The 12,886-nt window shown below is 41.8% G+C and overlaps 1 protein-coding gene across 1 annotated transcript in view; it reads right to left on the bottom strand.

Moving 5' to 3' along the window:
• The window catches only part of IPO9 (importin 9), a 58,128-nt gene that overhangs the window by 16,898 nt on the left and 28,344 nt on the right, over positions 1–12,886 (bottom strand). The window contains exons 7-13 of the mRNA XM_075264379.1: positions 10,139–10,258; positions 8,961–9,061; positions 8,755–8,813; positions 4,236–4,384; positions 2,412–2,510; positions 2,228–2,334; positions 545–684 (exon numbers count right to left, since the gene is read on the bottom strand). Coding sequence (XP_075120480.1) covers positions 545–684; positions 2,228–2,334; positions 2,412–2,510; positions 4,236–4,384; positions 8,755–8,813; positions 8,961–9,061; positions 10,139–10,258 — 775 coding nt within the window. The remainder of the gene's footprint in view (positions 1–544; positions 685–2,227; positions 2,335–2,411; positions 2,511–4,235; positions 4,385–8,754; positions 8,814–8,960; positions 9,062–10,138; positions 10,259–12,886) is intronic.

The raw sequence follows: 12,886 nt of genomic DNA, 5'->3' as shown, positions 1-12,886 counted from the left end.
CAGACTACAGCAACCCAAAAACCATAATTAACATAACATTCTGTTTGTTTTATATTAGAGAGCCAGAGAATAACTGTCTAGTTAAAGGAGTTGGCAACTTTCAGGCAAATAGTGAGAGACAAATGTTAGTGTTTGTATAATAAGAATTAGTGCAATTTTCCAATATTGTTTCTGTATCAATTCCAAGAGTTTTCTGTGATATATACGGTTCATGGTAATGTAATATACACTGGTGCACAGCTTGTTACAGTCACAGCATAGTAATCATACATATGCTGTAACAAGCTGTGCACCTGTATATCACATGACCACTAGAAGTAACAGAATGAAAACAGTGAGGAATTGATTCAGAATGTATATTGGAAAATTTTATATTTTTATTATATTAACAATAACATTTGTCTCAATATTGGTCTGGCAGTTGACAAGCCCTTAAAAGGGACTGGATAGCTGATTTTATTTTCATGAATTTGCATTATCAGCAATGGTCTGCATTCCTGGCTGCTCTTTCAGGGCTTGAAACCAGTTCAAATCATAAGCATACCTGAAAGATTAAGATCTGAAAGAATAACTCCAGTTAAAAAGCCAGGCATATCAAATTGAACTCTTCCACTCTGAACACCCTCAGTAAGAATAGACTTCACTGAACCCAAAGCTAGCAGGCAAGCTTCATGTATCTTCCACCTAAAATAAAATATAGGATTTGTTTTTAGTGCCATTAAAACAGTGTCCATATAAGGCTGTATTCATTTGCATGCCAAAGAGTGAATACGGTCCATGTGCCAAGGATGCATGTTGTTGAGCTTTTGTCTTGGCAGCCCCCTTTCACACACAGAACTCAACTGTGGCATTATAGAAAGCAGTATCACCATCTGCATCATGTACTGAGGATATGCCAGAATGCGGAAGAATAGAGTCAGTGTGCGGATGTCAAGGCGGTTAAGGTTCCTGTGTGTTAATTTTGGGGTTGGGGGGTCTGTTACAGAGGATAGTGAAAAGAATGTTAGGAAGTTGTGGTCAGAAAGTGCAAAGGCAAGTAAATATGAGGTCCAGTGTGGGGCCCTTCATGTGAGTGGCAGAGAAGGACCATTGAAAGAAAGGAGGTGCAGTAGCCAGGTGGTGGAGTGTGAGTAAATGCAGACAGAGTGCACTTCAAAGGAGGGGAGGGTGAGAGCAGGAAGCTGTTGGATTGGGATAAAGAAGTGGTGTCAGACAGGAAGATGCTTACACCTCCATCAGGTGTGTTGTTGGGCCAGGGAGTGTACGAGAAATGCAGATGGTAAAATGAGAGCACAGCAGGGAATGTAGTGTCTGAGGGCGTCAGCCATGTTTCTGTTTCCCAAGAAAAGAAAATTGACAAGAAATGAACAGATCGTGGATGTGGGTTGGTGTTGTTGGGGACCAGGAGGGACACTACTGACAACAGTGCTTTGGGATGGAAGAGTCACTTTTAGAAGTATGGGAAGAACAACAGTGATTAACACCTTAACGACCTATGATGTACATAAGGGTCATTGGTCACATGGGGGATGTATGGAGAGGGCTAGGATTCACTGCTAACAGCTGCAATCAGTGCAGACACTGTTCACAGCAGTTAACACTTTAGACGCGAGTGCGGCATCTAAAGTGCACAGGCGCCGCCATCTTTACTTGATCTGGAAAGTTATCAGAAGCTGGAGATTGGTATACCATGCCAGGCAGCGTGTAATACAAGTGTATGGATTTTTACTATTCACTGCAATACATCAGTGGGGTGCATTTTCTCCTTTAACCCCTTGTAAAAATGAAACATTTTGGGTTAAAACTACATTTTATAAAGTAATTTTCCCACATTTTAAACAGAAAAAAAGTCATTTTTAATACCATATAACCACACTACTGTTCTGTTCATGGGTTGTGTCTAGTGCCAATGTTCAATCCCACTGAAGTGAATGATGTGAGCTGTAACACCACACAATATATGACAGTAGCTTTTTTGGAAGCTTATGCATAGGGTTGAACAACTATTTTTTTTTATTTTTTAAATGTATATTACCCTGGAAGATGGTCCGTGTGGCCACTTCTGTGTCATCTCAAATTGAACTTTTTGAGCAAACTGAGCACTTCACTCAAGTACATAACACGTACAGTAAGAGAAACTACAAGGTCAGGTTTAAGCTGAGGTTTGTGTGGATCATTAATACAAAAGAAACTGTAGGGAATGGCAGAGTAGTATTAAAAAGCTCACCATTGCCCTCCACCTTGACTCTTTATTTGTTCAGCTTCCTGGAAGTGACGAGTAGCAGCAGCAGCAAGTGCCACAGCACTTTCATTCTGGAATTCACTAGAAACTGCCTGTAAAGAAATAATAAATGGGATATGTAAATAATGGAAGAAAGCAAAGAGAACCACAAACTGTCGTTCACTCTCACCAGTAAAAGGTCCTGAGCTGCTATTCGGACAGTGTAAGAAAATGTGTCATCATCTTCATCCTCAACAAATTGCTGGGGATTTGCAGTCCACACTTTTATCTATTAGTAAAACAAAACAAAAAAATTACAGAAATCTGTACAAACTTGGGAAAGGGGGGTTAACATTACTGTAAGGGCTAGTTCATACGTAGTTTTTTGGTCTGGATTTTGCCGCGGGAAGCCTCACCTGGACCAAAATGCGCCTGCCGTGTCAAAATCCAGCCCAAATAACCCCGTGTGAACTAGCCCTTAGTGCCTATTAGCATCCAGCAGAAAATGTTAACGGTCATTAACAAATCTGTTTACTTCAGTTAGTGTTTAGTTGTACCAAATCCATCACAGATCCATTATTTTGGCAGAATATGCAGGATGCAGAACTTTTGGCTCTGTTCAAAAATAACTGAAAGACTTACACCCTACCCTACACACACACTTTTATAATTATTAATTATGTCTAATAGATAGTCATCAGTTATACTATGTTATTTTTCTGGTTTTATTTCTGTGCATGCATATACATTATGTGATCAAAAGTATCCAGACATCCCCAAAAACATACGTTTTTCATATTAGGTGCATTGTGCTGCCACCTACTGCCAGGTACTCCATATCAGCAACCTCAGTAGACATTAGACATTGTGAGAGAGCAGAACAGGGCGCTCCGCGGAACTCACAGGAGTTGGTGTAAGGAGCGTAAACATTGGACGATAGAACAGTGGAAAAACGTTCTGTGGAGTGACGAATCACGGTACACAAGGTGGCGGATCCAATGGCAGGGTGTGGGTATGGCAAATGCCCTGTGAACGTCATCTGCCAGCGTGTAGTGCCAACAGTAAAATTCAGAGGCGGTGGTGTTATGGTGTGGTCGTGTTTTTCATGGAGGGGGCTTGCACCCCTTGTTGTTTTGCGTGGTGCTATCACAGCACAGGCCTACATTGATTTTTTTAAACACCTTCTTGCTTCCCACTGTTGAAGAGCAATTCGGGGATGGCGATTGCATCTTTCAACACGATCGAGCACCTGTTCATACTGCACGGCCTATAGCGGAGTGGTTACACGACAATAACATCTCTGTAATGGACTGGCCTGCACAGAGTCCTGACTTGAATCCTATAGAACACCTTTGGGATGTTTTGGAACGCCAACTTCGTGCCAGGCCTCACCGATCTACAATCATTACCTCGCCTCAGTGCAGAACTCCGTGAAGAATGGGCTGCCATTCCCCATGAAACCTTCCAGCACCTGATTGAACGTATGCCTGCGAGAGTGGAAGCTGTCATCATGGCTAAGGGTGGGCCAACACCATATTGAATTCCGGCATTACCGATGGAGGGCGCCACAAACTTGTAAGTCATTTTCAGCCAGGTGTCTGGATACTTTTGATCACATAGCGTATATTTTTAATCATTTTAACGGACCCTATGACAACAGACTTTCAACGGTTGACAAATTTTTTTTTCTCTTTTTTATAATTTTTTATGATTTTATACTACTGCTGAAAGCTAACTGTACAAGAAACTGGAAGAAACTGCTGGTGGGGCCGACAACATTTTCCATCCATTGACCAAATTACAGCTGATTTTGTTTTTTGTGGGTGCGGGTCCCCCCAGCTGTCATCCAATTGGCCTGTAACAGGAGATCAGAGCTGCTGTGGGCACCAAGAACAGGGAAATTTCTTATACATCTCATTTTATTGGCCCCATCAGCAGAGGTACTAAAAATTAAAATAAAAAAAAAAATAAAAAGGACAAAACACAACCTCAATTTCAATTTCACCCATATTACCTGCTCTTCGGTGATCTGCATGTAGAGGATAATGTAATAAATCAGTTCGGGTAGAGCTTTCTTCACAGTTCCTTTGAACTTGTTCTCGAGCAACGTATGCACAAATTCAAATATACTAAATACCAGATTCTCAAAACCTAATACTTCACCTGTTAAAATTGGAAATTAATAGTATTACTACGCAAAACAAAAGTTAAAGTAGGGAGGGAAAAGATCAATTTTGATCAATGATAATGCATTTAAAAACATATATAGAATACTAGCTTTTACCCGCAACTTCGTCTGCGGTGATTTGAGAATTGGGCGGACACAGACGTGTGAAACTGTAAAAGTGCTTGAAAAACTTTGGTGGGCTAGCAAATGTGATGTGTTATATTGTGTATGTAGTGATACAGACAATGTGATGTGTTATATTGTGTATGTAGTGATACAGACAATGTGATGTGTTATATTGTGATGTGAGTGAGTAGAGTGAGGGCTACTCCTGAGGTGACAGTAAGGAGAGTGCAGGCAGGTTGAGGCAGGAAATGCCAGGCAGTGTTTGTGAGTCTATAGCTCATGTGTTATATTGTGTATGTAGTGACACAGACAATGTGATCTGTTATATAGTGGAAATCTATATGTAAACGTGAGTGAGTAGAGTGAGGGCTACACCTGAGGTGACAGTAAGGAGTGTGTGTGAGTCTATAGCTGGGGCTAGGAGTCCTGCTTTTGTGAGTCTCCTGCTAGGAAGCCATGTTGTTTAGTGGCACCAAAAGTAGCCTGTGACTCAATCCTAAGGGAAAACTATGTTTGTGGAAAATTGCACGCAAATCTGTCTAGGCGTTTTAGCGTGATTGAGGAACAAACATCCAAACTCACAAACATCCAAACACACAAACTTTCACACTTATAATATTAGTAGGATAAAATTAGGGTTGTTTAAATTAATTTGCAGTTTCAAGTAATCGTGCTTCTCGATTTCATCAGACTTGTAAAATCGATGAGGGACTTGGCCCAGAGTGATATATTTCATGCAGACTTTGCCTTCTTGTTGTGAACCATTGTAATAGCTGGGAGGTAAGCCTGCATCATATATATCTGACTCCTCCTCCCTATGCCAGCTCACTAAACTTTATAAGTGAGCAAAACCATGAAAATGAAGAGTCCCCCCCTCTAAGCTTCAATAAACGGATTTTTGTATTTCCCATAAAATACTTCTCATTGTATTTATTAGAGGGACAACACCCTGGGTATAGACCTGGTCTAAAGGAAGCAGAGACTAGAAATACCAAAATATGCAGGCTCCGCCTTTGAGATATACCCTCTCCACAGACATTTTTCCAGCCAGTGTGTAAAGCAGCAGTAGGAGAGAGACAAAAATAGAGAAAAAATTGCAAATAACAAACCCCCAAAGAATACAAAACCAACAACCGTAAATGTGCCCTAAACCCGAAAACAAAAGCAAGAGAGCCCAGGGCAGGAACAAAAGGGTTGGATCTGTGCCCCCCAATGAATACAAGAAAATTATTTTACAGTGAATGTAAAAAAGAAGCAAAAACAAGAAAACATTTTTCTTGCTTATTTAATTGGAGGGGACAGCAGCATGGGATGTCCTAAAGCAGTCCTAGAGGATGGGAATTACTCAGCCATGCAAGCAACCTAGTGCGCAGTCTCTTGCAGAACATTATAACCCAGTCTGTATCGCCACAGGCCACAGAAAGGATTTGATAGAATTTGCTGAAGGTATGCAGAGGCCCAGTTGGCAGACTTGCAGACCTGGGCGGTAGAGCCCTGATGCCGAATAGGGCAGGAGGCTCCGACAGCTCTTGTAGATTGAGCTGTAACATACAGAGGCAACAGCCAACCCATGAGCCGATAGGCCTCCATGATATCAGACGGAATCTACCTGGAAATGTAAGCCTTGGAAGCAGCAAGGACCTTTCAAGGACACTAAGGAAAAAACAAATAAAAATGATATTCCCAAAAGAAACAGATTGTGTAGGGGAGACAAGGTTGTCTGCCTAAGTGGAGCTGTAACCCTATCTGGGGAGTGCCCAGAGCAAGAGGATAGAGACCTGTAGGAGTATTTCCTGGTCCTTTTGCAAGGACAGCTCCTAAAGCTGGAACCAGAGCAGGAGGGTGCCCAGGGAGAGAACTAGAAGTCACTGACTGAGCCGCAATCTGGATAGGCAGCCATTCCAAGGTATTCACCACAGCCTGCTTATATCTGGGAAGGCCTGAGGAAAGGATCTCCCAGAGAGGGTCCTGAGCTGGTTTAGGTGGAACACAAACAGCAGAAGGGCTGTGGCTGCAATTTTTTGTTAAAGCGTGGCGCACATATAAAATGCGGTGGCACCAGGAGAGTTCAGGGAGCAAGTTGACTCAATGCAGGGGACATGGCAGAAAGTGCCCAAAGAAAAAAGGGGGTAACCCCTAGTCCTACAGCTGACTGCTGCAGGAAGGCTGCAAGGGAGGTATCCTGGGTTCTACGTCCCTCAAGACAGGCTGAAAGAAAAGAAAAATGAGATAGGAGACCTGAGTCAGTCGTGACTGCCTCCTACGGACACTAGGCTACAAACGGTCTGTGGAAAGGCAATAGCGTTAGTCTCTTAGTGGCCAGGTCTATACCCATGGCACTAGGTCCCCCTAATGAAATAAGTGAGAAAAACCAAACAAAAACACATTTTAGGGTGCTTTCACATCATGTTTTTCACGTCAGTTTAACTGATTAAACGGATCCGTTATTTTAATCAAAAAACTGATGCAAACTAATGTCAATTTACGCATCAAAAAGACTGATCTGTTAACGGATGTGCATCTATTTGCATCAGTTTTTTGCTAAAAGATTTAGCAAAAGATCAGTTTGTTGATAAAAGATGGTGCATGTGGGTTTGGCAGTTTTGACTTTTTTTCCCGCTATGGCGTTTACCGTAAAGGGAAAAATATTTTTATAGATTTGTAGAGCGGGCGGTTTCAGACACAGGGATACCTAATGTGTAGGTGTTTCACAGTATTTAAGTACTTTTATATGTGTTCTAGGGAAAGGGGGTGGTTTGAATTTTTAATACTTTATTTATTTTTTGTTGCATTTATTAGACCCCCTAAGGGTCTTGAACCCCAGGGGGGTCTGATCACTAATGTAATGCAGTATAATGCTAATGCATTGCAAAAATCCAGCATTTCTATTGCAAGCTACATAGTAGCCTGCAATAGAAAGTATAGAATGACACGCTGGAGCCTTCACAAGGCTTCCGGCTGTTATAGCAACGGGACGCAGGACCCGGAGCTTGCTCAGGGTGCCTGCGATCGCTACTAAAATAATGGTGCCAGTAAAATTGCGCCTTGGTCAGCTTTGACCGATGCACCAGAGGGGTTAATGCCTGCAATTAGTGCAGGCATTAGTGCATGGTGTCACTGGGGGCTGCTATATGAAGCAATGTGGGGGGGGGGGGGGGGTTGTAGAGGAGCTGTCCCCCAAGCACTACGAGTCACAGCACAAGTAACAAAACAAATTGTGCTGTTACTTGTGCTTGGGGGACAGTTCCTCTGCTACCCCCCACAAGTGCTTCACATAGTACCATTAGGGGTAGCACATGCGGGGGAGGAGCAGCCATGTGTGCTGCCCCTAATGGCTGCTAACCCTTCCCCCACCCCAGGTCCCAGCAGTAGAGATTCTGCCATTGTGATCCCCTTAAAGTAAATGTCCCTTACCTTGTCCCAGTAAGAATCACTCTGCCATTTGTTATATCTCCATGGTATGGTTTCTTTTATCAGCAGATACGAGTGTTGCTGCTACGAGGGGCAACAGACCGGTTTCAGGGACTAGCAGCAGATAAAAGAAACCATACCATAGAGATGTCACTAAATGGCAAAGTCCTGCTGGGACCAGGTAAGGGAGGGGCAGACATTACTCGTTAAGGGGATCACAATGACAGAATCTCTAGTGCTGTGACCAGGGAAGGGAGGAGAGGATAGAGGAGGAGGAGGAGTTCGTGGTTACCTTTTGAAAAGTTCCTCTCCTCTGGCTTCTCATTCTTCTTCCGACCATGCAGAAAGGGCAGAGTTGTAGTTAATGGGGGCGGGCTCGCTCTTCAGAGGAATAAACGGACTTGTATAACAGGATGCATAAGCGGCTGCAGATGTCTGGCAGCCGTTCACATAGAGAAGTGAAGGAGAATGAGAACGATTCGTCACGGATCTGTTGTGGGTAAAGGACAGAAAAGTGTAGTAATACACGCTTTTCTGTCCGTTTGAAATAACAGAGGGGGACATTTTCAAGCCACAACGGAGTTTTTTGGTTTTTTTTTCATTGGAGTCAATGGGTCCGCTGACTGACACGTTTTTATAAGGTAAACAGCTGTAAAAACGTGTCAGTCAGGCGGACCTACAAAACGTGATGTGAAAGCACCCTTAAGTTATGGATAAAAATCACCCAGTCCTTTACAAAAGAGGTCAATTAGAAATATCAAGCATTTCTTGCATGACATGATTGTTCTACAACTTTACAACTTTTATATAAATATATTAGCAGGCATACCATCTGAATCCACAGGGTCCTCTATTTCTTCTGTATCATTTACTTCAGTCCGAACATAAGTGCATAGTTAATTAAGGAAAATACTTTCTTGTACATTTACCATGTATCTATATAACTATTAGAACTGTCAAAATTGAAGTTCAAACAACTACCGTGGGTGAACTTCATAAGCAGGTTTGTAAATTATACGCCAAGTTTTAGGATATAAAGCTGCGCTCTCAGTCAAGGTATTCCATACAATAGGTAAAATCTGCTGCATTGAGGAAACCATGTGTTTAGGAAAATTCTTAACCAGTGCAGTGACAGCCTAGAAAGACAAGAATAAATTAGTTACTGTAATGCAAAATATTACAATAAAAGCAAAGCACCAACATAATGGATTCAAGGTAACCTAAAGCTCTGTTCACAATAATCTTATTCACTTTCCATCACGGGTTCCAATTTGTTTTTTTGGTTTGTTTTTTTTTTTAGCTCAGTCTGCCAAACTTGTCTTACTGTTAAAAAACCTCTTTAATTCAACAGTATATGGCAAATTTTGTTCAAAACAAATAAGCATAACCGTTTCTGAACAGAGACCAAAAGTTCAAAGACTAGCCTGCCATGTACAGTACTTTAATTTTTTGTGGCAAAATGAGGCCCATTAGAGACAGAAAATCTATACATCAAGCATTAATGTGTTAATGACTAGAGATGAGCGAACACTATTTGAAACAGCCGTTTCAATTAGCACTCTCCCATAGAAATGAATGGACGTAGCCAGCACGCGGGAGGTTAAGTGACCGGCCGCCGGCAAAGTCTGCATGCCGGCCGCTTCCATTTATTTCTATGGGAGCGTGCTATTCGGAACGGCTGTTCCGAATAGTGTTCGCTCATCTCTATTAATGACAAATGCTAGAAAAAATAACAGAAGTCGTTGGAAAATTTTGTTACGCTTTAAGTATACACACTGCTGCACCACTCATTCTTTATAACACTGTAGAAAGTAGCAAAGAGTTGTACCCTGCCATCTTCCCCTAGGCGCTATTGGGATCGTACTTCGGATTTTCAAACCGACTGCCACTCTAACATGACTAAAACCAGCACCTAGATCCTGAGTTTATGCACCTCCTCTCCCATATTCAGTAGTATTTACCTATACTGGGTAGACTGCCAGAATAGATAATAGAGAGGTCAGTTATACAATACAGGTAACTAGCTATTCAAGTGTACACAGTCATACCATTCATTTAGGGGTAAAAAAAAAAAAAAAAAAAAGACAGTTCTTAAGATTATTGGAGGTTGCAACAGATGGACTTCCACTAATCAGCCATTTCCTGTATTCTGTTTGTATGGAGCAACTTAAAACAGCTTGAATAACATCCGCAAGAATGTTTCCAAATTATACCTTCAACACTTCCATCTTCAGACCGCTATCAGAAGTGGAGCCATCAGGCATTTGTAGAGCCTGGACAAATGCCTCCGTGAACTGCTGTATTACTGGGAAAATGAGAGCATGTGCAACACCCTGTGGAATTGAATATGAAAAAGATTACTAGGAATGAATGCAATCATTAAGAAAGGAATACATGACAATTTTTTTTCCCCATGGACATTGCTGACTGCCGTACCCAAAACGAAGAATTAAAGAAGATGGTGCTCTTGCAGCTGGGGACTAGTGCCATGAAAAAACAGCTCATATGCATATGGATACAATTTCTCAACAGCAAGATTGTGCTTTGACACTGACAGTAGCTTTATTGCGCAATCGCCGGCAGAAGTTAAGAGCTAGAGGATACTGCCTACCACATATGCGCAAGTAGTCCACAAAAGAAGCAGCCAGCAGAACAGAAGAAACTGATTTCCAGGAGACATGAAGACAGGTAAGTTCGATGGTGTGGGATACTGAGTGAGTTAGGTAGGCAGGGCTAGTAGTCCACAGGCTAACTATGGAAACAGGGAAGGGGAGGAAGTAAAAGGGGCTCTGAGGCCAAGACAGCAAGAAGCTATCCATATAAACAAATGCAGAAGATACCAGGAGCTCTCAGAGAAACTAAGAAATCACTCAAAACACTGCTAAAGGTATTTTGTTGCACTTATTAACTCATTAATAGCACCTTTTTTTTCTTAACGTTAAGATTTTTGTTCGGAAAACCCATTTACGCTAAGGCCACGTCGCGGAAATGCAGCTTTTTTTGTTGCATTTTTTTGAGCCGAAGCCAAAAACAGCTGCAAAAGTAATGGGAAATATATAGGAAGTTTCATATATTTCTTCCGTTTGATCAATTCACTCCTGGCATTTTGTTTTACTGGATATAAAAATTGCTAAGAGTAACCAAAGCAAAAATTTTATGTAACCCCACCAAAAACAATTTAACAATTCTTCAATATGTGTCAAGTTCATGCATATCACTTAAGCTTTTATTCTTTATAAATATCACCAGAAATAGAACGAATATATGCTTTTAAAAGCAGGAAGTTAAAAAAAAAAAACAAAAAAAAAAACAACTTAGGGTTTACATGCCTTGAAAAGTGCACCCCTAAACTCTACATATTTGTTGAAAGCAGATAATGTAAAGTTCAAATAGTATTAACATGAGTCCGACATACCCCCCGATTATAATCCGTTTTAAAAAAGAAACCAACAGAGGAAAATACGACTTCCTCAACTGCCAATTTTCATGTGGACACTGTGACGAAGTCTCCAACACTGACTCCAGCACAGATGTGAACTTAGTTTAACATGCATTTAAAGAGGACCTTTCATCTCCTGGGACACATGGTGATACACTGCTAGAAAGCAGACAGTGGGCTTTCCCGTTCTGTGCCCCTGGTGAAGAGCTATCAGTGCCGTTACTGTAGCTCTTCAGTATCAGTCTGTCAGGAACGCCCTTCCTCACAGTAGCATCTATTGCACTGTACTGTGGAAGGAGGAGCTCTCCTTACAACCCAGTGATAACGCTGAGCTGTGAGGAACGCCTCCCCTACTCCTGATAGTACTCATCCATAGAAGAGTACTGGGGGGGCACGTTCACACGGAGTTTTTGGGTCATAAAATCAAAAATCACCATTTCCCTAGTTTTTAGAAATTAAAAATAAACAAATTATACATCCCCATGTCTGAAAAAGACCGGTCTACAAACAATAAAATTTTTCCCACATAGGAAACGCCATAGCTAATTCACTTTCCATAAAAATTTTAAAAAAAAACAAAACAAAAAACGATCGACACAGACGGTCCCCAAAATGGTATAACAGACGCTGTTTTTCTCCAATTACACCCCATTCTAAAAAATAAAAAATTTCTTTCCAATACATCATACAGAATATTACATGGTTCCATTACAAAGCACAATTTTCCCTGCAATCATTTAGCCCTCATACGACTCTGTGAATAGAAAAATAAAGATATAGGGTTTGGAAGTAAGGGAGGGAAAAAAATCTGAAAAAAATAAAAATCGAAAAAATGCCTGCAGTGGGACATCACCTGTGATGTCATGTGTCCTTTCCTCAGGCTGCGATAGGGCTCAGCGGCCTACGTGCAGAGACTTCCTCCAAAATAAGATCCTAGAGCAGCAGAACGGGACTTTGGTGGGAAACATAGGTGCGCCCTCCCCCCCCATGACAAAAATGCGTTATCTTTGACAACCGCTTTAAATACATTTCTAATTAAATATATGGTAGTAAAGACTTAGACATGGCTATGTTATCTCAACTTACTACTTCATAACGTGTGAATACGGCTTTAGTTCGTGCCACTGCCAACACGTCACAACAGTTTGCTAGGTAAAGCCCCGTCCCACCATCGCCAAGCTGAGAGTAGCTCCTGAGTCTTCTGCAAAGTAATATGCACTCCGCAAGCAATATCATGGCTATTACCAGTCCTCTCAGGCAGTCAGTGTAGGGACAGGGCTTCACGTAACAAATTGCTGCAGCACGTGCCGTAGCTGTCTGCTGGGCGAGCAATTCAGGATTTTACTTAAAGAGGCAGCACAGCAGCGGTGCAAGTCACAAATGGCGTTACCTGAAGTCCTGCCTCGGCAAGGTTGGGTGAGACAGTGCTGCCCACTAGAGCACATACCCTCCCCTGGGGGTATATATACCACAGGTTCAGAACCCCTGCTCTCGAGCATACTAGTTACATAATTCATAATAA

The sequence above is a fragment of the Leptodactylus fuscus genome, chromosome 2 (assembly GCF_031893055.1).
Source record: "Leptodactylus fuscus isolate aLepFus1 chromosome 2, aLepFus1.hap2, whole genome shotgun sequence".
Taxonomy (NCBI): Eukaryota; Metazoa; Chordata; class Amphibia; order Anura; family Leptodactylidae; genus Leptodactylus; species Leptodactylus fuscus.
This window is presented reverse-complemented; position numbering and strand designations above follow the sequence as displayed.